Source organism: Diadema setosum, chromosome 5 (assembly GCF_964275005.1).
Source record: "Diadema setosum chromosome 5, eeDiaSeto1, whole genome shotgun sequence".
NCBI lineage: Eukaryota > Metazoa > Echinodermata > Echinoidea > Diadematoida > Diadematidae > Diadema > Diadema setosum.
The window spans coordinates 44,939,071-44,965,882 of NC_092689.1; the positions used below are offsets into that span (position 1 = coordinate 44,939,071).

At 38.0% G+C, this 26,812-nt stretch overlaps 1 protein-coding gene across 1 annotated transcript in view; it reads left to right on the forward strand.

Moving 5' to 3' along the window:
- Positions 1-4,381: 4,381 nt before the first annotated feature.
- Positions 4,382-26,812, forward strand: part of LOC140228740 (rap guanine nucleotide exchange factor 2-like) — a 125,156-nt gene continuing 102,725 nt past the window's right edge. Inside the window, exons 1-2 of the mRNA XM_072309021.1 lie at positions 4,382-4,632; positions 8,678-9,463. Coding sequence (XP_072165122.1) covers positions 9,395-9,463 — 69 coding nt within the window. The 5' untranslated portion in view covers positions 4,382-4,632; positions 8,678-9,394. The remainder of the gene's footprint in view (positions 4,633-8,677; positions 9,464-26,812) is intronic.

Genomic DNA, 26,812 nt, shown 5'->3' on the forward strand with positions numbered 1-26,812 from the left:
AACTATTTGCCCATGAGGTGATTTCTTTAGAGGACTATGCCTCAAGACGAAGTCGAGGGTCATAGCACTGTTGAGAAATCACCGAGGGCAAATAGTTTTAACAGTGACCCGAAAGGTAGCAGTACCATATTATATTTGTTTTATGTACCGCATCCCGTTTAATTTAAAATATTCATGTTTAATCAAGGCATGAAAATGAAGTTGAGTGCTACCAGTCAGAGAAATTACACTAAGTAACTCCACAATGTGCAATAATATTCTAAAGATAAGCGTACAAGACAAACTTACTATTTAAATATAATTTATGGGCATCCCAAAAATCCGCTGACTAACTGCTGGGCAGTGTACTTAGTATTATAGCTAAAGTATTTACTATATGCACCTTTGACCTATCAGGATTGAGGTTTCACCAAATATATAAAAGAAGATAAAGGTTGACAAAGAAAAGAAATAGGAATAGGAATTCCAGCAGTGTCTAACAAAGTCTGGACGAGAACACCATCGTACTTAAAAACAGACTAATGGCCTACGCCGAATTGGTTGTTTGTGACAAGAACAAACAAAATTGTAGAAGAAATTGAAGCGAATAGCAAAGGCGTCTTTCATGATAAAGGTCTTGTACGAACTATAATGAATAACGGATAATGCTGAATTAAACTGATTCTTGCCAGAGGAATATGGGTAATTGTATTTTTGTGCAAAGTGAAGAATGAGCTATAATGCGCTGCCACTATAGGTATATCACACACACAAAGAGGATATTACCCATTAGTCATTCAATAGTAACATAAGCATCATGATTATTATTTTTTTTCTTTTTCAACGTTATTAGCATTATCACTTTCTTTCTCTTTTTTTTTTTTTTTTAAAGAGAACAATGTCACTTGCCAGAACGAGGATCCGGGTTTTTCTAACGAGCGGCAGACGTGGAAAGGCTGTTGTCTCATCACTGATCTTAGTACACTGTAACGACTTTAATACATTCGTGGTCTTAAATCTACATCCGTAGGATAGGCCTAAATTGCAGTTACTTTCTCTTCAGAACATACAAGTTCAGATCACAGTGCGGACAGTTCCTGTATTGGAGCGATTTGTATCATGTGTCCCGTGTGATTATAGCTAGTATTACCGGATATACATTGTTGGCAATGTTACCCGAGATGATAAGTGACGCTTGTTATAGAGGTTGGTCACATACAAATCAACGATGCCTGTCTTCTGAAACTGAAACAAGACTTTATAGACGGTCTTAGTCGGTAAAAATTCTACCATCACATGATTGCAAATATATTTAATTTTAGAACAATGTGTCTGAATAAGATCACAGAGATTAGTGGGGCCTAGTGACGTGGTGACTGTGATATCAATGATTCTTAAAAAAACAAAAAACAAAAACAAAACAAAACAAAACAAAAAAACCCACCCTCTTTATCCCCTCAAAAAAAAAAAAAAAAAGATAAAATACCCGGGTCTCATCTTATTGGTGTAATTGTTTTATTCTTTATTATTCTCGTATGAGATCTAATCATATCTCGTCACCAGAAAGTTTTTCAACATAGAAGGAGAAAAACCATACATTCATGATAAAGGTATCTTGAATTTATTGATTGAATTTATTGCCACTTCATGGGGTAGAACACCCTGCTCAGCAGAGCTGGTTTCCATAGGGGTCCACATATCTCATATCATCTTGTATATTGGAAGACGTATACGAAAGAAAAGACATGAAATGCTGCTTGTGAGCTCATACCATGGAAAGCAGACGATTCGTTATACTTTAAAGCGCTATAACTTTTTCGTTGACATATCTAATAGTCCTGTTTTCACCTCTTCCTCTCTCTCCCCGTACCCTCCCTCTCTTGCTCGTATATACACAAACATACACACATAATTATGCTTATCATTCTCTCATAGTTATATTTGTCTTGGTTTATTCTACACATTCAATATGAACGCAATTCCTGAAAGTGTAATATAATGCTTTCGTTTTCATTTCATTTATTCATTTTTTTTTCATTTTTATTAAACAAAAAATATATGTGTACAAAACATATCATGCACACACACACACACACACATACACAAAATCAATATACACATTATGCTATTATCGAATATAATTTATGCACACATAATTATTGTCAAGCCAATAGATATGGATATCTCATCCTCCCCAGTGTTAAAGGTACACAGCATGGAATATATGGCTGACCAAACGAACTGTTCAATGCACCGACAGCTTATGGCACCAGAGTAAACGACACATATTTAGGACAGTGGGTACTAATAAATACAAATGTTTTCTTGTTTAAGTATACAAAGGAAGTATGTATAGCTTTCTACTTTAAGAAAAATCAAAATCGTTATCCTTTACCAATACTCACATCTGATATACTGAACTAAATTAGTATACTAGTAATCATACATCCCTGCGTCAACCGAGTATCACGGCAACAATAATTCGGCAACAACCTCCTCGACCACAAGGTTTGCCAACTCGACCGTCCCACCTCCCTACCATAAGCCGGTTCACAGTTCCACTTTGTATAAATGAGCAGAATGAAGGTAGTTTGTACAATCTGGCATGTTCTGTTTTTGTTTTGTTTTGTTTTTTTTTTTGATTCACTGAGATAAGCATCTGTGACGTCATGATTATTCATGTGTGTTATCATTACAAATAGTGCTTGATCAGGGAGGTGGAAAGACTTTCCACCTCCCTGGTTTGATACTAATATCCACCTGACAGCAAGCCTGGCACATTTTGTAATTGGCAATATCAATAGAAAAGGTTTGTTAATGCATTCAATCTAATACAAAACAATGAAATGGATATCTGCTGAAGTGTCAAAACTTATTGATGGACCATTCTAGTCACTGTCAATACTCAAGTTCATTCTTTGTTTGAACATGAATTCCGTGGCTTATTGCTATACTACGGCGGGGACGCTAATTATATGCATTATGCCTATGGAAACGAGTGGGTCAAAGTGTCTTAACAACAGTACTGAGAGAAAAAAAAAAAAACCCATGTAGCCTATAATGCACACATGGTATTGTATGAGCTAATTGTGAACTGGCTTATTGTCAAACATCCATGTTTGACCTTGTGTTGATTTCCAGACAGCCTCCCATTATGGGATATCGATGAAGATAACTTCACACATTTTACGACTTCACAGCTATGTTGGCTGCTATGGGAAAAGGAAATATTGCCTATTCGAATAAGCCCTATTCCAAGCTTGATTATGCGCTATCACAGTTCTTCTTTGGCAAGATGCCGAGTATTTACCCATTATATACAAAGGAAGGTTGCAACGTGGGTCAGACCTGCTTGAGCCCTTCTGACATTTTAGAGTAAAGTTATGTGCCTCTGATATAAAATTGATAAATCAAGAGAGGTGCTCTATAGCCCCAGGGGCGAATTATATAGTTGTTGTTGTTGTTTTCTGTGAAAGATAAACACATGTCGCTCCACATCAGGAACATTGATTGATTGATTGATTGATTGATTGATTGATTGATTGATTGATTGATTGATTGATTATGCGTGCGTGCGTGCGTGCGTGCGTGTGTGTGTGTGTATGTGTGTGAAATTGTTAAATGTAAAGACTAAAAGGGCCTAATTAAGTTACACTATACCTGTCGTCCATATTCTTCACTCTATATCGCTGACCGTGGTATGAGGATGCAGTTTACTCGAATGTGGGATATACTGTATTTTTACTCAACCCATCAATTCAAAAAGATTCTGCACTAGGATGACATGTTTAAGCTTATTGTGAAAGTTTGCATCTTGCGATGTGCCGGGCAGCCGGGCAGTCCTTTTAAAAGTTTTGCATTAAAGTTTGATTAATTCAGTATAGATCTATACCACTCACTTACCCATTTGTATTGAGCTATAGAGCTATAGAGCTATTAGAACCTTAACTTTCGATTGTTTGAAATCTTAAAAAAAAAATCATCAAACGTGAATGTGCGCAAAAATATCTTACTAATTGCCCATCTCCAGTAGGCCTACAGAGTACATGATTGCGGAATTCGTGCGTTCAGTAGGCCTACTGTTTGTGCAGTAGTATGGCTTCCCATTGACAAAGGAGAGGCCGATATTTCATTGGCTGCGCGGCTGTTCTCTATTTTTATCTGGCAGGCCGAGTAGCAGTCCGGCGATGTTCTCCTCGTCCCGAACTCTGTGCACGTACTACAGTATGCGAGACTCGGGCGGCGGCGCGGCGAGCGGAAGAATAGTAGACGCTCGTCTAAACACACATTGCGCGTCTACGAATCCTCCTACCTCCCCCTGCCTGTATGCGCATGCTAGCGCTGCCTAGTTATCCCGTTTTTGTAGCGGAGCCGCCTAACGTAACTTGCAATTTAACCATCATCATGGGAAACTACCGTGTGATCATCTGTGATGTTCAGCTGGGATTACTGCAATATGTAACAATTTGGCGACCGTGAATGCTGCTTACCAGACTATATACGGGATTCTAAACCACAGGAATAAGTCACAAACTGTGATTGTTGTAGACACATTTAAAGAGGATTGTTTCTTGGAATTGGTAGACTTTGCAGTTGCTGTACTCGGCTGAACTGACGGCATATCGGAGAGACCGGCCACCAACCACTGACTAGGTACGAGAACGTTGCTATGAATGCTAAGCTCTGTGACTGTGTGTGGCAGCCGTCTGCGGCGATGCCCGGTCACGGCTTTTCACCTCAGATATTCTTCTACTCTCAACAACCTGCTTTTCATTTCATTGACTGTCACTATCCTGCTGCGAACTGCCAATGATGCATCTGATAAGTTTGTGAAAGTTGCAGTTGACTGATTCTGATACTGTAGTGATAGATCTAATTAAATTGTGGACAGTTTAATGAATGTTAATTTTGCTTTGCTTAACTTTAAAGTTTACTGTGTGAGGCATCAGTCCAAATTTTTATCTCTGTCTAGAATCTACAACATCTAACAATATTATTACTGGTACTACAATGTAACAACATCGATCAGTAGGTTTCGTATGAGATCTGGAGTCTAACCTGTTACAGTTTTGTAGTAGAACTGTGGCATAAATCTTCTACTCCAGGTCTAACGTTAGACTTAAACATTTGCTTAAATATGACCGAAACCGAAAGATCGGTCTGTATCTTGTCATCAGGGATACCGTTACGATATGTTCCGCAGAGACGACGTCTGGCTTCACGGAATCCCCTCCTATTGGTAACTAACTCCTACTTTACTTTAAATAATGTGTTGACTGAAAGATCAGTCTGTATCTGGTCGTCTTGTTCCATGGAGACTGCGTGTGGCTTTCAGATCCCCTCGCTCTGTCTCCGGAGGAGAGCAATAACGTCAAAAAAATAAAAGACTCCTCCGGACAAACGGATCTTTCTGTCTACTTAATGTGGAGATGCCTTGACATAGTCTAAACTTCTTTTTCTTCTTCAATGAAAGTGCAGGCTTCATGCTTGTTGAAGATATATGCACTGTTTTTTATGTGGGTAGGTGTTGGCCACTGATCACTGGGTTAGCACGGTATAGCTCCATTGTGCAGTTTTGACCCGAGGCCGAGTGGAGATGTGCAGTTCACAGTCAGTGGTTTGTATGGCATATTTAGGTCCAAGCTATAGATTCTAGGTCTAGACACATTTCAAAACAACTTTGAGTTTATCAACCCTGCAGAATTGCTCTTCTGGCCCAACATGCAAACACATTTGCAACTGCACTGCTTTGGCGTCTCAGAAATTCCTTTCTAACCCCATAATCAAAATGGTTGTGCATTTATCAACTGTCTAAAACTCCCTGAAAGTTGTTTGGAAACCTTAATTCTGTGCCAGCCAGGATGAGTTGATAAACTCCTTAGTTTGCTGTGGATTCTGGCATTACACTGCACTGTAGGTGTGAGTGTCTTGATTGCCTAAAAAAACTTGATCTTTGTCATTACAGAGCTAGTGGCATGGGGAAAACGGAGTGGGAAGGTTGGCCAAGTTTGGATATATTCGGGAATCCCTGTAATGAATTGTGTACCAAAGCTTTAAATAGGCATGTAAATGTTTCACTGATCTCTGTGTACAGCTGAAAAATCTCTGGCTTTGAGTCAACTGTACCCAATGAGCATATGCTTTGATGCACATATTCACTGACTGGTACTACTGTATTTGCGGTTTTTGAATGTAGGGCCTACCCTGGCCCTGATAGGCAGCGAATGATTTGGGTCACCCATGAATCACCACCCTACTAGGTCTTTAAACTGTAAGCCATGCATGCAATTTTTATTAAGTTGAATAAGAATAGACACTATGGTTTTAAGCACAGAAAATGAAACAAATCTACCAAGTTTCAAGCTAGGTACTACAACTGAATAATATGTTTTAGTTTACAACATCACAATGCCTTGGCCTGCAATTCAATAGTTTGAAAGCTTCAGTCTGTTTCTTTGGGTAATGTTATGCCAACAAGTCTGGCTCCATGAATCCTCTTGTTATACAGCCTGAATTCCCCCCTAGATAGTTTAAAGAAGAGAACTACTGTAAGGTCTATGTGGTGCAGTAAGGTGATACCATCAAAATGAAACCCAGCCGTAGACACAATCGAAAGACCGAACTTCCTATGATCAACAAATACGTGGGCACCAATGCAGTTTCGCATCCAGGCAGTGGGTATCTCAAGTTCCAATGGACTAAACAGTATCAAGATTATACAAAATTTTTTCAAGCACATGACCAACCACTGGTATGAGTTTTTACCACATCAGATAACAGAGAGAATGTCATCATTCAATGACACATGGTCATACAGTGTACTGTATACAACTTGTACGCCATATATTTCGCGAGTCTAAATTTTTGCGAATCAGGAATTCCTGACGATATCGCGAGTGGTTAAATTCGTGATCGCTTGAGTCCTGTACTGAACGGAGAAGTGTACACGCGTACGTCTCTACATCGGGATCAGAGTCAATATTTTCGCTTGTCTTTAATTTCGCAAAATATAGCACCCGACTCGCAAAATTTGCAAAAGTAAAAACCTCGCGAAATGTTCGGCGTATACAGTAGTTGGTTGAAAGAGTGTTTGTTGAAATTGTGTATTAACTCATCGCACCAAACTGTGATGGTGACGAAAAACTGAAAGCTGTGCCCAGGATGAGACCAGGTCTGAATTAAAAAATAAACAAACAATTAATAGACCTTCTAAAATGGGAATTAGGGGTAGAAACAACCAATGTAACAATTTGAATCAGTGTAATCGATATTAAGTATTGTTAAATATACAGAATGTGAACTGTACTTATAATAGAAATGTTTCCGGACTAAATTCTACAGTTATGGTTTATTGAGAAAAATAGTGATATCTCCTCTACATATTTTAGGCTTTATTGTGAAAATTTTATATGGTAGGATGTTTTATAATACAGCTGACCTACACATATTATATGCATCAAATATGATTAATTGAACATTTTTAAAATCACTGTTCCTAGAGGTAAAAAACATAACATTTGAATAACAATGTTCAGAGAAAGTTATGACATATACTCCTTTGTACCTGGACTGTTTGGTTCGTTTTTGCACATTTGCTTTTAATTTCAACTTGGGGGGGGGGGGGGGTGCATGGGGAGTTGTCAGGGACAATGCAGTAGATGTAGTTTACCTTCATTCAGATTGTGTTACAAAAACCTCTACAAACTTTTCCTTGAAAGTGTCGATATGTGATATACCAGCAAAAAAAAAAAAGAAAGAAAAGAAAAGAAAAAGGAAAAGAGTCAATGTTACTGCATGCAGTGTACTAGTACTTTACCTTTTAAGCTTAGGTGCTTTTGTTTGTATATTTGTTCGTTTGTTTGTTTTTGTTTTTGTTTTCTGACAGTTTCTGTCTGTCAGTTCATACAGTGTACATTATACATAGATCTGTATCTGTAGAATATCTTGTAACAAGCTGTTGATATTATTTCAGTACATAGAACATGTGCAGTCCCTGTATTGTATTGGCACAGTATCTGTATAACATCACTGTCATTTGCTGTCTTTAATGACTGTTCCAGACTTTTGTCAGTTTCATGCAGGAGATAAAAATGATTCTACAACATACAGCTGTAGAGTAAAGCAAACTGTTATCATTTTACTAAATTAGGATGTCTTGTATTCTATTTATATTCATGAAACATGAAGCTGTCTAGATACAAACATGTATACCAATTTTACAATTTTAATGTTTCATGCAAAGGCACCAGTGTACATACAGCTGTACTTGTACACTGATGTATCACATAATGTGTGTTACACCTGCAGTTGAGAACTGGAAGTTATAATACAATGTACTTAATCACTCTACTTGGACATGTACAATTGTACACTTTTCTATAAAAACTATGCTTAATGCATTGCACCAGAATACATTCTGGTCAATTTATGCATTTATACATCAGATACATATAGTTTATGTGGAAAGATTCGTACACATGAAATAATGCAATCATGAACATTGTATGATTGGTAGTATTATTATTTTTTTTTTTCTTCTTCATGGGGGAGCATCCTTCTACATGTACGTAGTTCATTCAAGATATTATTGTTATATGAACTCCTTTTAATGTCTGGAAGGATTTGACAGAATGCATTGCAGATGTACATGTACATGACATTATAAAAAACCTTTTTAGTTTTCTGTTGTTTCATACAGAAAAAGAAGCACATAGTCGAGCGCTGCAAGCGGTATCTTCAGACACGAGGGGCCCCAAGGCAAGGACCAGTGTACAGCTGACAAGGACAGCATCGAGACGCTTTGATGTGTGAATCATGCTTGATGATCTGCCAATGGAATGGAATGCATCAAGCAAAAAGAAAGAGGAGTAACTGTCTACACGTGCTTGTCCACATTGCATCTCACAGAGATTGAAATTACAGTGTCAGCAGCTTCCTACTGAGGACCACAAGTAAGCAGCCCACAGGAATGTAGTGTACATGGGGACAGAATTTGCAGGTGTGCCATTTAGCAGCCTGGCTTGCTGTGTAAAATGTCATGGAATGGCACAGCCAAAAGTCTGGACTGACTGTGATATCATGAAAACAACTTGTGTCTGACAGGAGGCCACAGCTGCATATTGTCATGCATGTAGGTTCTACAGATCTACGAACAAAACTTTACACCAGATATTAACCACGCTGTGTACAAATGCATTAGAGGGCACTACAAGACTTTTTCACTCACTTTCATAAGAGAAGTTGCGCCATCACTCTTTTGATCGTGGAGTGGTATTGGACGATAAGATAAATGCTCTACAGTTGAGTGTTGGATTTTGTCAGGAGTATTTTTGTTCACTTTGTTGGAATTAACGAAGAACTCAAACTGAAGAAATCTAAAGAAAACCAGGAATCTTCTGCTGTCAATCTGCCGAGAATGACGGTGTATATCGATGGACATTTCATCCGCTGCCTTGAAAGGCAGCCGGAGGAGAGAACACAGGAAGTAAGTTAATTCTTCCATCCTTATTTAGTATCCATAATGAATATTTTTCCGTCAGCTATTATTAGAGTAAATGCGACCAATTTGTTGTGCCAGCATTTATAGAAAATGTCATTACAAACAATTCCCAAAATTTATTACAAGAAATGCACATGCATCATGCACATTTACATACATCTCAACATTAAAAAAATTCCACTTAAAATGATATGTCTTATCATAGCATGAGGCAAGATCAACTCACACTCAGATAAGACATATAATTTTAAGTGGAATTTTTTTAATGTGTAGATGTACGTAAATGTGCATGATTGCTTCGTGGGGATGAGGGGACAAGTCCCAGCGAGTGTTCACATTATGGTTTTTGAGGAGAAAGTCCCACAGCTCGGGACTTTCCCCGGGGACAAGTCCCAGCGAGCGTTCACATTATGGTTTTTGAGGAGAAGGTCCCACAGCTCGGGACTTTCCCCGCGTCGCGGGGACCATTGTGAATGCGGGGTGCATGTATGATGGTAAACCACTTCTGTAACATCCATATAAACCCTGAGCAGGTTGTTATCTGTCACAAGGACAAATTATGGCCCAGATTAGATGGGAAGCAAGTCATATGGTTAAGCCTTCCTACCAAGAAACTTATAAACTTGCTTTTTAACCAGACTTTCCTCTTCAAAAGGCAAGTAAAAGTGAAAGTACATGTATGAATGCCCATCTGAACAGCTATTGTCTATGATTGTACTTCTCAAGTTACCCATACACTGTATAAACACTGAATGTGAAGCAGAGAATAGTAGACATACACTGTAAAGTGATGCTAGGAAAAGTTAGTGCAAGAAATTCTAAGAAATCTAGTGGTGATGATAATGCATATTCTGTTTCAGTCTTTGTTTTCTTTTGCCAGAAGACTTTTCATCATGGGCTACCAGTTTGTGGATTGTCTTATTCTAGGTATCACTTGTGATGAGATTACAAGATTTTACTTGGGATATTTCCCTTAGCTGCATTTTGTTAAACACTATGGATGTTCACTGTCCACTGATCTATGCCATGGTATTCCCAAGTACTAAAAGTTAGTGAAAACCATAATCATGTGCTGATACATCTAATATGTATTTCAATCAAGTACTTCAGGTGATTATTTGGTTTCGCACCTGCCAACTCAATTTGGTGATGCCAGCCTATTCTCCTGCAGATTACTCTCGCGTGTGAAATTCTGGAAAGCAATCTTATTTCAGTGATGATCCTCTTGCTTAAAAGGTCATGTGTGGTGTGCTGATCTAAGCTATGCTTTATTAAAAGTGACTCCACGATATATTGGTTGCTGTCCGGGTGCACACAGTTTGGGTCCCAGGTACTGACTTTATATTTGGCATTTTACGGGAGTTCAAAAAAGTTCCTCCCTCCAGTGGTAAACATGTCCTGAGAAATATTATCGTTCATGGATGATCAGAAGTGCATGTTCACTTACAGTGTAACTCTAGTTTTTCATAATAGTGCATTGGTCCATACAAACATTGCATGTACAATGTAATTAGATACAAGACAAAGGAACTTTGTTGAGGATGGGCTAATTTTACCACAGTTCAACACACATTTTCCATAGACACTTGCTTGAGTACCCGTTTGGTACTGTGTACATGTATATTCGGGACTCGTCTTCAACGGGCTAAGAAAATGCAAAGCTTAAATTAAACTTGGTCCGTACTTATTCACGACTGAGTTCTTTTCTACCCACACATGTTATTCACAGTGATGCTACCAAAGAAAAATGCAGCATGATGTTCAGCTAGCTATATTAATCTCATTTGCTCAACTTGAACAATGACAAGAACACTGCCTAATGGCATGTTTACATACATTGTACGGTATATTTTGTATGCCATGGATTAGGCTCCAATGTTCACAAGCTGTAATTATTGGTATCCCCAGGCAATGGCTGTTTGATTTGGGCAAATTTGCTGTGTTTTTACAACTGCAAAAAGCATTTTGCCAGCTTGATGCAATTCCAGGGCCCTGTAATGCAGCTGTAATTGGGACTGCATTGCCAAGTTTGATTGGAGCATGATTGATGGTATGGAGGCAGCGTTCATCTTTAGCCCTGTGAGTCACTGGAGTCAGCTCAGCAAGGAGTAACGCCGAGGCAGTGGACTCTAGTCTACTGACCACAGACCATCATTGGTCATACAATATACTTCGGGGGGGGGGGGGGGGGGGGAGATGTAAAATGTGTACAATTAGTCTTTATGCTCATGCCAACAAACTGTGTGAATCAAGATGCAACTGTTCTACCAGGTTCATCTCTATTTCATTTGTACATGGTAGCATGGGGACATTTGCCTCACCATTACATTATGGATTGAGTTGATACACTGTAATGAATTGTCTCAAATTTCAGTCCCTGTTTCATACAATTGTACAGTACATACTTTATACTCTTTTTCTTTGAATCCTATACTAAGCAGGATTATTACACTCATATCTTACTTTAATCCCACCCCCATCATGGAAACTATTCCATCTAAAGGCCTACATTGTATTTCATTGATGTTGAATGTGTTGTGAACCTTGTGTAAAAAGGATTGTGATTGATTTATAGTGTAAAAGTATGAAAAACATGTACATGTAAATTCTAGGAAGCAAGGTAATGTTTATATCATACATGTAGTCTACAATACAGTGTATTGTACACTATTGTTTGCCATTCTTCCATGAGCTGTCATTATTTTCGTGGTGATACATGTACCTGTGCGTGCATGAATTTGTATGGAACAGTTTGTACACAGACCTTTCACCAAGCCATCTGTGTGTGAATGGTTGAATGTGTGCATTCCCTTTACCCTACAATTTGCCAGGTGATGTAGGGATCACCAGTTGTAAGTACCGGTACCATGCTGCTGCACAGTGCGAGTAGCTCATTATGGCACATGCATGCAGTTGGCTGTGTGATGACTAATGCGGAGGGTTTGACCATAATATACAATGTAGTGAGAATGTGGGTGACCCCCTTTTTTTTCACCACAATCAATAGAGCACCCGTGTGCACACACACACACACACACACACAGACACACACGTACAGGAATGCTCAGTGAATTAATACAAATTTGGTATAGTGTGCTTGGTGGAAAAAATCTTTGCCTTTCAACTCGGAGCAAAATTTGGAAGAGTGATGCACCTTACAGTATACCTGCAGTGGTGCTCTTGTAGCTTGTACTGTATATAAATGACACACCTAATGGATCAACCGGTGCATGTTTTTGTGGTTATCTGTCTCTATGTGTGTCTGTGTTTGTGTGTGTGTGTGTTGTGTTTGGTTGGGAGATACTGTACATGTACGGGAGGGGTAACAGTTATTCCCCCTTTAAAAGAGTGCATTTCTGTTAAATATTTGTTCACATTTCTGTTTAACTATCAATACAGGTTTGACAGAATTTATGAACCTGAATTTCATCTTTTCACAGCAGCTACTGTACATGTAGTCTGTTTTAAAACAGATCCATTGATTAAAAGCACAATGGACAAATGAAATGATACACGGGTGATAATTATTTACTGATGTAGCTCCGAATATGGTTCAACATGCATGTTTGTACAACATGTACATATAACATTTGTGTGTGTGTGTGTGTGTGTGTGTGTGTGTGTGTGATGTGCTTATACAGCTGGCTCTGATACGTGTAATAGTGATTTCCCTGTGATTTGATACATACTATACCACAACCAGTTCCTGTAGATAGTGGGCTGATTTTAATAGCAGAACATGTCTTATTTTGGCTTGGTAATTAAAGCAAGCTCATTATTGCAGGACAATACACAAATGGTGCACATGTCTTAGTGCATCATTTGGAATTTGGTGCATACAATTGTAGGGTATTAAATTATGGAAATGTTTAGGCACATCCTAACCCATGAGGTATCAACATACATGTACTGTAGCAGGAAAAAAATCTAAAAGGTTATTGTTCCATATATACCGGTAGTCAAATCAGGGAGGTGAGAGGATCCACCTCCCTGGTCAAATGAACAGATTAATGTAATGCATATGAAAGGAACATGTGACATCTATTGATATAATCCTGAGATGAGTTCTCTATACAATGTAGGCCTACTTTATGTTGATCACACCAAGGTCTACATGTATGGTCACACTTTACAGTCATTGTACAATATAATATGTGTGTTTGCAGAGCAGTGGAAATAGTATGCTCTCTAAGATTTTTTTTCTTCTATTTTGTAGTAGTGACAGTGATCATGTTATACACCCACAGTAGCCGAGTGAGTTGCAGACATTGATTTCCATGCTATTACAATGGATCTTCACAGTTGAAAATTTGGCCTACACTGTATCCTGACTAGTTTATTACATGGCTCTGCATGTCCAGCATGTTGGTGGCTTACGTACAGCAGGGAGGTGGATTACCCTGCGTACAGTTTATTGACCATACCGTGAAGCAAGGAGGGATGTGGGGGATGGATCATTTATCATTCTCAGCCATTGTCCAATGGGATTAGCACTGAAGCATGAAAACAGAGATTAGGGAGGCTACAAAAACACTAGGTTCATTCATCAATGACATACATGTACAGTGTACAGAGTTCATACCCCATGTATGTACGTGTAACAAGTTCATGGGCATAATGCGCTGATGTTGTAAATGGGTGATAGCAATGGAAGTTGTGAGTAGAAAGACTTGTAATGGTACATGAACATTGAAGAGTAGGCCTACAATGTATGTGAAGAATACAGTGTGTGTACAGTATGGGTGTACAGATTCGTAGAATTAAAAACACCACACAAACCTACAATGTACAAAGGCATTGTACATTCATCTTCAGCAAGCACAACTGTGCTCTTCAAGATATTACCTGAAAGTGAAACCTGTCTTCATGGCAGTCTGCCACCCACGCACACCCACGCACCCTCACACATACCCATACCATAATATTTCAGTACACACACACACACACACTCACATACATACTGTACATGTACAGTGTACATTGTACATCATATTGTATATCCCAGTACAGCCAAGGATAGTACTACTGAGGGAGATATGTGTAGATATATTTATGTCTGTGTGCCAATCAAACAACAACCAAGAAAAAAAGAAAGAAAAAAAAAAGCTGAGATGCTTTAAAAAGCATGTGTTTCTCATAATGCTCTACTGTGATGTTGAAATCAAGTAGAGTACATGTATGGTAAATTCAACAGAAATCCATTGTAAAATACAGCTGGATTTTCATTCAGATCTTAATCACAAGGTGTGAAAAACAAACCAACAGCTGTATTGGCAAGTTACTCTGTACAATGTACGTTGCATCGTAAGCCTGGATGAGGAAACATCTTTGAGACAGACATTGAATACCTGATGCTTTGTTTTGTTTTGTTTTGGACACCCAAGAGAGTTCATACTTGTGAAAATTAGTTTTCAGTTACAATTGCTGTCAGTAAGTTGTTTTTTTTTGTGTGTGTCTTTTTACTTGAATTGTCAGGATGATGCAGACGATACATAAAGCAATGATACAAGAATATCGAGTAGAACATACAATATACATCTTTTACATAGGCCTATAGCTATCCAGTTTCTGTGGAAATTAATTTTTATAGATAAGCCATATAGAGCTCAAGTGAAATAAATACTTATGTACAATTAGATAAAATCTAAAAAAATGGCTGACCATCCTTTGCCGGATAGACTGTGCAGTGTACAACCTTGTATGCGTGTACGTGCAACACTGTCAACAGTGAAATCTAAATTTCAGAGGATAGCTCAAAACAAAGCAGTTGATAAATGTGGATTGTGTGAAGTTTAAGTCAAGATGGTCAGTGCCATTGGATAAGAACAATAAAAAACAATGTTTTGTGCTCCTCCACTCAGACCGACAAGGGGAGGGGGTACATAACCTATTGTAGCAGTGAGAGGCTGTTTTGTTTTATTTGTTTATTGTTTTGTTGTTGTTGCAAGTACTGCATTTGCTGTGCCCCTTATGGTAGTGTTGTGAAATCCTAAGGGTGTACAATGTAGGAAATCATTGAAACTAGACGGTTACACGTATGGATACAGCTACACTGTATCCGTTATTGTTCTGCGCATCATGATGTGTTATATGTCTGAGAATCGACGACCAGAAGAGAAAAGTTTGTGATTTCTCACCTTGGAAACGATATGTATGCAAGGTGGAAGGCAATACAATTTTTGTATGTTTACAGGTTGTTCATTTTGTGGATATACATGTACAGTAGGTTGACTCGCAAAATCTTTTTAAAAAAAGTTTTAAAAAGTGCCACAAAATATAGCGTCTAGTCTAGCTTGAAGTTGATGTTCAAATGTAGAGCAATGCATAATTGCTGAGAATCATGCCCAACAGAAACCATAGGACCCTGGGTCTGTCAGCCAATTAGCAGGGTAGGAAATACAGCTCTGTAGTTTGAATTATATTGCATAATCGCGTGACATGTAATCAATGCCAGAAACATGTAGATGACATGTGAACTAAGCACGCTAAGAAACATGTGACTGCATGTGTATATTATCTGCCTTTGGTATTACCATCAAATATCATTGTCAGATGTACAGTACCTGTATAATTGTAGTTTGTTCGGAGAATAAAATGATATGAGCTTCTGATGGACAGCTGTTGTGTACATGAGCACAAAGTGTAGAAGTGCATACAAGCGAAGACACAAACAGTGTATTTAGTGGTAAATTGGATCCATCAATGGTATTGATTATTTCACTACTATTATGTGGGGCAGTTCAATGGAGTAACCCTGTCTGCTGCAATGTACTGTGCCCAGTATAGAGGGTGGAGGGGCTAGATTGGAATGATTGATTATTTGGGACTCAAAACAACTTGAGTGACAAAACAAAGAAAAAAGGAAAGGAAGATAACATTTCGTACCTGAATCGTGAAACTTGTTGGTGGCCAAATTGCTTCTGTTGATAGGGCTGGTATGACATGCGATATTAGCACTGAGTATGAAAGCATACTAGTACGTGTACATCTGTAACTGTATTAAAAGTGCATACATGTATAATGTACATTAGCAATGGCATTAGGCCACTATGCAGCCCAATAATCAACCAGTGGGCCACAACCGATGTGACAGTGTGCAAATTTACAAGATTCATTTACTGTACATTGTAGGCCAAACAAGAGGCCTGTACATTTGTACACTGTCCACATACTATTGTATGAAGTTTTATAATTTCTGTATTCATATGGCATTATATAGGACATAATATTGAGTATGCACTGTTTTAGCTGAAGCTAGTTAATGATACATGTAGGCCTACCTGAAAGAAACTAACACACCTGTATACATACATACATTCAGTATCAGTATGGCAAGTTTTGTTATGAAGTCTTTGTGACGTCAGGGAATAATCTTCCAACTCAAATTTGATTAGCAATTTCAGCTGATGAATAATATTTTAAATGGTATTCTGTACACTTCTGTGAAAGAAAGCTGCTACACAAAAGTTAGTTTGAGTAGCAGTAGTATAAAAATGCATAGCGAATTGCAATGCGATACCAGGAAAATTATTCCCTGGGCGTGTACATTAGTGTCAACCTTGTATGAATGGAACATTACAATTTCATTTGTAGCAGTGCCTTAAGAACGTAACCTGAGTATTAAGATTCAGTGGATCCTAAAAGTTCAGGTAAGAGAAGCAAGAATTAAATGCAAGTATGAGCCTCTTGCACTGTGCATTGCAATTCAGTTATGCATGAAAATTTATTGGGCCCTCAATTTTAAAGTTCATGGTAATATGAGCTTATTGCTATCAGTTTCAAACAACAACCTGTAGAAATCATTGCATGGTTATTTGATTTCTGTGGAGATGCATGCATGTGGATGATGTCACATACATGTAAGCAATGAATTGGAATGCATGACCATAATTTTTGCCTTTGAAAACTCTTCCCTACATCAAACCATCTACTGTACAATGTACACGTAGGGCCTATGCTTTAAAGGCTTAATTTACCATTTGCAGATGAAACAAAAACCCAGCATTAGTGCTTCAAAATAGTTCTAAAATGTGAGTTAGGGATAGAAACAACTACTGTCAAAATTTGAATCGGTATAATCGATGTTAAGTGTTGTTAAATACACAAAATTGAGAAAAACCCTGATATCTCCTTATATTTATAGTTTTTATTGCAAATGTTTCATACACATGTATGGTAGGATGTTTTATGATACAACAGACCTATGTACACATGTGCATCAAATGTGATATCTTGAACATTTTTTAAAATCACTGCTCCCAAAGGTAAACTGGACCTTTAATGGTTGTTGATTTGATATGAATCCCCATGCTTAGTTTTGTTTCTATTATTAAAAGAGACTGAGGTTACAGTGATACTTCCATGGAGTATTACACACTTGAATGATAGTAGGTCAGAAGGATTGTATACTTCTACACATTATTGGAATGGTGCTCGAGAAATATAGCCTTACGATGCTTTATACTTAATAGGTGGTACTGTAGACAATGTGCACAGTGTACACCGTACACTACGGTATGTAGCTATGTAAACACCATACCGGAACATTTTGTGTAGCATCAATAGTATGACTCATAGTATGAAAATGCAGTCCAGCCAGAGAGACCACAGTATATAAAATACTGTAGTATGTGAAGAGCCTACAAGTACATACCACATGTGGTACAGCTTGCTCATCCAATCAGGTTGCCAAGAAGGACACCCCCATTCATTCACTTTTTGCCATGGAAGACTGCTCACTTTGTTGTGTGGCTGCTAGTCCAGGAGAGGTCTGATGCTACCTACAGTCACATTCAGACAAAGGAAGTCACTACCATTACCTCCGCACATAACTTTCATGTGAATAGACATAAAGCAAGGCTCTTATCGCAAGCTCATTGTGAACAATGTGATGACTTTGTAAAAGAATAGAGCATTTACCATACATGTACATTTCCCTAACAACTAGTAAATAAAGAGCAAATGCAAAAATATTACATATCCTAGATCAGATTTGCATGCAATTTCTACATGTAGTTTCATACAATGTATTGTAAAAACCATGAAAATTGAAAAAACAAGAAATCACTGGACATCCTCACTTGCACTATGTGTATGCCCAGTTTTGATAAGTTTTCCTTTATTGTACAATATGTAAAGTGTAGCAAGTAGTAATTGGTGTGGTGCTGTTCTGCCCAAGTACCAGGTATAAAATTAAAAGTTGTATGATCTACATATTAATGTGTACTGTAATATAAACTCTCTAACTTTTTTAACCCCTTTTTAATCAGATTGAACATCTGCTGTTTACATGTGGGAGATGGGAGAGCTTTCACATCATTATTGTTATTATCATTATCAGTATTATTATTAATATTATTATTATTATTATTATTATTATTATTATTATTATTATTATTATTATTATTATTATTATTGTTATTATTAATATTGATATTATTGTTATTATTATTATTATTATTATTATTATTATTATTATTATTATTATTATCATCATCATCATCATCGTCATCATCATTATTTTATTGTTAACAAAATATGATTATTATTTTATTCTTGAAACTAACTTGTCCTGAAATACTTGTGCCTGCTGTGAGTAAGATGCATGAAATGCACTTGTTCATGGCATTCCCCTATGAATGTTCCGCTTGTGAGCAGTATTCCAATGGGTAACTCAAGGCACATTGGTAGGTGGCCAAAAGAGTAACTTGGCAATGTCCCAGTGTAAGCAGCTACTGGCTTTGATATGGATTTGGTGGTCCACATACTGATAGTTTGTGTGTCTGGAGAAAAGTCTGCTCTGATGTTCAGAAAAATGTGTGTAAAAACTCGAGTTCATTCCCCCTTCCCACCCAACAACTCCCCCCCCCCCCCCTCCCACAGTAGATGGACACTATATAGGTGCATTCCCATTGGAAAGGCACCTGTACCATTCACATTTAAATCACCACCCTACACGTAAATACCACAGTATTTTATAAGGCATTTCGCAATGTGGCCTAGAATACATTTGCGTTCACATAAACAAAATACCACGGTATTTTACCTTTAGTGTGAATGGGCATATGTAGCGTTGCCATTTATAACATCCACATAAATCCTTGGAATGCTGTTAGTAACTGAGTGCATTTGCAACGCCAGTAGCTCTAGAAACATTTTCATTCAATTTTTATCAGTTTAATTCAATCTTCAAAGCACATTGCTGTCAGTTTAAATTTCACGAAGAATATGAACATCTTGAGCATGTCAGATAATAAGTTTTCAATCAAAAAAGTGCCTGCCTTATAACATTGCAACCACTATTACCAAGTTAGTTGTGTAACAAATTGATTTAAAATTAGGAAGTAATATTGTCATATCAATTACATGTACATGTGTACGTAAGATTTTCTATTATCTTGTTTTGCAACTTTGATTTTTGATTGCTACTTACTGTGAAATAAAAATTAAGTCCAGTGTTTCATGTGATTGCATTGTAATTCTATTAAATGAGTTCTAATCTGTCATATTCACTTGGCCTAATTCTCTGAGACAAGATGGACTCTTGCAAAGTCTGTACATGTTTATTACCATACATGTCCTAATGACTTATCCTACAGGCCCTACTTGCATTTGACAGAACATTGATTGGAGAAGTGTCCTTCTGCTTCTGCATTGTTTTTGTGAAGCAGGATGGATATATTTACAATGTGTATCTCAGTCAAGGAAGTTACAATGTATGTTTTTATGAATGGATTTGAATGAAACTTTGCAGGAAAACTTTATAATGACACAAAGAACAGATGTTTTAATTTCGGTAGTGCTCTGGGAATCTTTATTTCTTTTCCTTTTTTTTCTTTTTTTCTTTTTTAGCTCAGTGTTTATTGTCATCCTGAATTGGTGTGTCTGCTGGATAAATTACAACATGAAAGTTTGACATTGGAACCGCTTGAGGGAGGAAAATATTAAGGCTTTGTCTGCACCTCATTGGCATTCCATAGAGACTTAAATAGGCTGTCACACCTGGATGTTAATTGAATTTTGGATTAGGAGCACTCCTTTGGACCTTATTTGGTGGGCATGCCAGACTGTATCCATTTTGACTTTGTGTAAACTTTACAGCAAGAGGTGAGAGCAGGAAGGTGCTAGAGAAGAAGAGACAACTGCTGCTCTCCTTTGAAGTCATGCGCGGCGCCGCCGAGAAGTTATGCGTTCAACTACAGGTGTTACCCATGTGCTTTGACAAAAGAGAGCATCAATAATCGGGACTAGCGCTCTCACATCTAGAAATACTTGCCCCTACTGCAATTCGCTCTCTCTTTCAATGTGATGGCAACAATGAATTTGTGTAACTTGAATTGGAGCAGCGAACCAAAATGCAGTGTAAAACTAACAATTTTAACAGCAAATAGTTTAAAAGCACGCTGGGATACGCTTTAGCGGAGTACTGTATTTGAAAGATCAAAATATCCCAGATTAAAAGATTAAAAAACTAACATGCACAAATATGCGCATTATAGAAAAATATTAGGTTTTTAAGAGGGCCTAACTTTCATTTCATTTTGATTTGCGCATTACGAAGAAACTAGAAATACATGTTTATAATATCGAATTCTTTCCTGAATTATTCTAAATCTATTCGAGTAGACATTTCTATTTCATTTAAAATTTTACGGTGAAATAGAACTTGTAATTCAATGAAAGGTGAAATGCGTTCTTCGTCTCCCAACTTCGTCTTGCAAACCAGAGCGGCGCCGAGCATGACTTCAAAGCGTAATGGAATGCTAGACATCCCATTGTAACGCCTTGAACCCAAACATGTGTTTGCATGAATTACGAAGAGTTGCCACTCCATCTCTGTAACACCTCCCTGGTGAGAGTGAGACATACACTGTACTTGAAGTGAAATAAGACAGGCTTTTGCATTTGTGACCTGGTACAACAAAAGGATCTGAAAGTCAGGGGAGATCAATTTTCTGAAAATAACATAACATTATTCCCTTTAATCTTCCTCTTTAATTTCATACTGTATATAACACAACTCATAAAAGTACTCGGTTGCGGAGATATCGATGCTTTCATGAGATCATGTAGAGTGGTCTAGGAAATCATTGTTTCGAGAAAACCGCCTTCGAAGTTTTCCTTCCTACGCAATCGTGATCAAGGGCAGGTAAGATAGTTTTCACCACTTGACAATAGAAGGCATGCTCCTAGCAACCTCCGCGATGTTCATTCACGCTCAGCCCCAGCGGTCACACAACCAATCAGTAACCAGGATGCCACGCTCTGACCAATAAGATCACTCCCTCGTTGCTAGGGGTGGGGTCTATCTGTGGCGCTAAATCCAACTCTTCAGACACATTTCTGTTCAGTTGAAAGTCGGAAAATCATGGCCCAGAAAAACGCTAATTTCTTGCCTTTCCTTTGATCATTAGCTTCGAAATTTCAGTAGATTAGAGATAAAACATTACCCTACAAAATTATGCAAAAAACAGAAATTTGATAGTTTTGACCGATTTTGATGATCTGACTTCAAACTCGATTTTCTCGGCTCAGCCATCAACGACTTTTGGATTCCTTTGTTGTGGTTGGTGGTTCATATTTTATTTAGAGATAATTACAAAGTTATAGTTAACATACAGTGTAGTATGCTGAGTAAGCCTAACTATGGTGACTATCTTTAGCCGGTGCGTGCAAATCATCAGTTAAAGAGACTTTCAGTGAACTTTAACCCCCAAAATACTGCTCTATTTAGTGAACTCCACCTATGGTACAGCTTATTGATACACATCATTACACATTGTTGGCATAGTCATTTTCAGCAGTTTGCTGGAAGGCTTTTTTGATTTTTTTTGAAGCCTTTATACTATGATGGTACAGTAGGAGCCAAAACACTTTCTTTTTCTTGATTCCATTTGCCTTCATCGCATATTCCACATTTACATCGTACATCCAAGGCAGGTCTCACAGCCTGTCCACCCTCAGACCGCATACATCATTATCAACACATCCCACAAGAACTCACGTCTGCCGTTGCCATGACTACTGCTTCAATCTTGCAAGAGTCTATTCAGAGTCTTCCATCTCTTGTCTGTTTGAGAGATCTTCATGAGAGAAGAGTATCAAGTTACATACACTGTGCAAGTGCTGTCCTAACTCTTAAGTGATATCTACAAGTCTTACATTCCGACACTGCACGAGCTGGTTGCGGACTTTGTCATGCTCTCAGAATTGCTGAAGGCGGTCAGTCTAAACCATTGTTTCGTGCCGTGGATTTGCATGACTGTTGAGAGAGGATGGAGCATCATCTACCTTTGTATGTCTGCCCCAAAATCATGTAAACAATGACAGTCAGTTTTGATTCCAGCTGATACATTTTATTTTTCATGAATATTATTAAGTAGAGCAAAATGCATCGTTCACTGTTAAGTCTATTTTCTTTTATTTACTTACCACAATTTCTATAATTTTGTGATGCAAACCATGGTTTTATCATTGATGTTAAAGCAATTTAAGCAAACTTTGTACAAGTATTCAGGCTGTGAGCTTGTAGCACAGTTTTTATATGCCTGCTTTTTCCCCATCTCTCTCCTATAATATGTTTGGACTAAAACCTTAACAAAAGTGTCTGAAGACAGTAAAGTCTGTGAAGAGTTAATGTAATCAGAATTGCAATGTAAGCTATGAAAACCAAATTTGGGAATACAGTGAATTTGTAGTGATAGGCAAATGCTTCTCCTGAAGTATATCTATCAGAATATGTACATATAGATATTGTTTTGTTTTTTTTATTTATAAGGAATGGAGATTGGGTTGGTTTGGTTTTGAGAGTTTGCTAGCATGAAACAAGACAAAGGGAGTAAAGAAATGTGGAGATGATATTTGGCAAGGTAATAGAATAAACAGAATTTTGGCAAAAAAGAACGAAAAATCAATCCTTATGTGTCATTTCTATTTCACTTAGTTCACTGCTGCTCCTCACAAATGTGCTCAGTGTTGCATTTGTCATGTGACCTACTGTAAAAGTGGAAATTTTCGCGGTGTTGAAATTTTCGCGCATTTCGCGCAACCAGAAACTAGCGCGAAAATAAAAACACGCGAATATTTTTGCCTGCCATACGTTCCTGTGCGTGATGTCTTGATTCCGCGGAATTAAAAACACGCGAAACTCTTCTGACCCGGCCTAGCGCGAAAAATTAGTCGCGCGAAAATATCCACTTTTACAGTATTTGGACTTCGTTGGTTGGCTCTTTGGGTACAGTACATCAATCAACGAGAGCATTTTGACTTAGTGTGTATGTGAGACATCAACTTGTTTCGTTACCCTGGAATTTTAAAGAGAAAGAGGATATCCAGGATGATGAATGATGATTAATAATTCAAAATTGGGATTTGGGCCAATTTTTCTTCCTTCTTCTTTCCTTTTCCCTCAATTCTTATCACAGAGGAATGAGAAGGGGTTAGTCATGAACCCATTTTTATGCCAAGATTGTGAAAGTTTAAATAAAGTTGTGGAGAGGCCTTTCTAGGGTAGTTGGTCCCTCAAAATGCATACATCATTTGTGGTTTGAAGGACAACAAAAAGATTGCCATAGTGGCAGGTACAACAAGCCCACAAAAACCACATCCCTTTTGTGTGAGAGGAGAGAAGTTAAAGAGTGTGGGAGTTGGGTGTGTAGATTGGATAAAATACCTTCAGGAGGTGACATTTTAGAGGACCGGTGATCACGGAATATGAGAAGTCACCTGTATTTCTCCATCAACCTGATGTTGTTTATTTTACCCAGTTTCTGCTCTCTCCTCCCTTTCTCCTCCTCTCCTCCACCCACCTCCTCCTATTTCAGGCAGATGCTGGGGATGGGGTTCATGATGAATTTGATCACCTGAGAGGTTGCCAGGTTTCTGGGATCACTGTACAAGTAGTTCTGGCTGACATAGGGTGCGGAGCATTCATCTAAACATTTTCTGAGGCAGAATCGCTATCCTAAACGCATTGGAGGCATTTTAGGGCAATAGATAAAACACATCCTGGTTTTCAAATGCGTTTTGAAATGCTAATTTGAAATGCCATTCAAAGGGCATTTTGAAACGAGTTTGAGACGACGATTGCCTACGATTGTGTGAGTAGATAAACACAGTGCCATTTTGTTCCTCCAAGCTGCCGAGGTCAACTTCCAGTATATGATACACGCCATCGGTTACAAAAAAAAAAAAATGTGCACCTCAGGCGACCTCTACTTCCGGGTCAAACAGCACAAAGCAGCTCCGCAGTGACAATGCTTAAATCACCATTATGCTGTTAGGATTTAATAAATGTGGCACTGCGATTAGAATCGCATTTCAAACCAGGTTCATAGATGCCATTCGAAACACATTTTGTAACGTGATTCTCTCTCTCAAGTTAGATAAATGCAGCCTACGTAAGTGTTAGTTGAGATACAATTGAGAAAGCTTGTCACATCATACAGTGCAGGATATACAATGGACAGTTTACATCAGGTGGTAAGATGCACAGAGGCAAAGACGGAGAGTCAAAAATGACCATAACTCAACTGGAGGAGGAAATGAATGAAAAATCTCATTGCATGAACTTGTACAAGAATGCTCATGATTTTGTTCAAGAAACTGTCAGTCATCATCTAGAAAATATCAAAAGGAATACATGTATGTTTTACTGGTATGGAAGCCTTTAAAACAAAAGAAAAGATGGGTGGAACAAAAGAAAAGAAAATAACAAAAAGAGAAAGAAGATACGTACATATTGTAGATACAAAGTGAAACTCTTATATTCTGTTTGAATAGTGGGCCTTGAAATCATCGCTCAAACTTTTTTTTATGTTGAAAAACTTTTCTTTTCCCTCTTTCTCTCTGATCTGTTTTTATTCATTTCACTACTTTGTTCTTCAAGTTTTGTCATTATTTCCTGTTTTTACTCTGGTCTATTAACAAAGTTCAATCTTAGGCCACCAACATGTGTCTCTGATGGGGCATCTTCAACATGTTCTCTGTCTCACAGGCAAATGCTCATGATGCCTTACTCACTGGATTAATCCTTTATGTGCTGTGACTGCTGACTGGCATTAAACTCCCCATACTGTTATGCACACATTTTTCTGAGTTCCTAGCACAGAGAGGGTTAATATGCAAGGAGCCTTCTGTAGCTCAGCAGTGTAATAAAATACTTTCTCACCTTCTCATATAGTACACATACAATGGGGTCAATACTAGTGGAAGACATTAATATTTCACATTAGAAATGTGGTTTATGGTGTAGTTAAAACTGCAGTCATGTAGTGAATTGCGGTAGCATGAATTGCATGGAATTAATGAAGCTGTCTGTGTGCTGACAGCAGTTAGATGTAGTCTCAGAGGTGTCATTCCACTTTTAATGTCAATAGGGCACAGTCTATTTTACAACTCTTGTAGCTGAATTTGGCAAGAGAGGTTTAGGGTTAGTAGTACACCCCTTGATTCTGTGATACCGTATAAGTGGAAATTTTTGCGAGAGTAATTTGTAGCATTCCAGGTGAGGTACATTTCTTGTATTTTCAGTTCCAGGTAATCAAAACATAAGGTAGTACATTGTATTACATATAACAAGCAAAACAAATTTGCATGATTTTATTTTGGCGCTAATTTCATGTAGCGCAAAATGCACCACAAAATATTCTGCGAAATGTGTGAAAATTTTGATACCGCAAAAATTTCTGCTTTATCAGTATCAAAAATCGGTGCTGGCCTGAATTTTGAATTCATTCTGTGTTGAATCTCATTGGGGGGGGGGGGGGGGGTAGAAGGAATGGCATTGCTCCAAACTTACCCCCTTTCTCAGCTGGTAGAGGGAAGGTTGACCTTGACCCCACTCACTGTTGACATGTCATCTTTCTCAGATAGTTCTGAGCTTCTCCTAATTTACTCTGACAGCTTCATGAGTCACTGGATGACATTTGCCCTATTTATTAATGTTATGAATGCTGTGGGCAAGAGCTCTGGATGTTTGTGTGTGTGGCTGTTTCTCTGTCATTGGTGTATAGAGGACAGGTTATCCATCACACACAGGATGACTTCAATCATCCGGTTTCTGTTGTTCACTTGCAAGATGGGCGCTTTGGACAAATATTCGATTGTGAGGGTATGACATGTAATTGTATGTAGTGATGTACACTTTGTAGACCTACAATGTACATTGTACACTTAGGCTTTCTGTGTTCTGTCTGATATTGATAAAGACAGTTCATTTTAACTCAAGTTAACTTTAATTATATAGTCAGTGAAACAAAATATTTCAAGTTTTATCAAAATCAGATAATAATAGGGTTATTTGTTTCTGCCAAGTTTATATTTTATTTTTTGGTG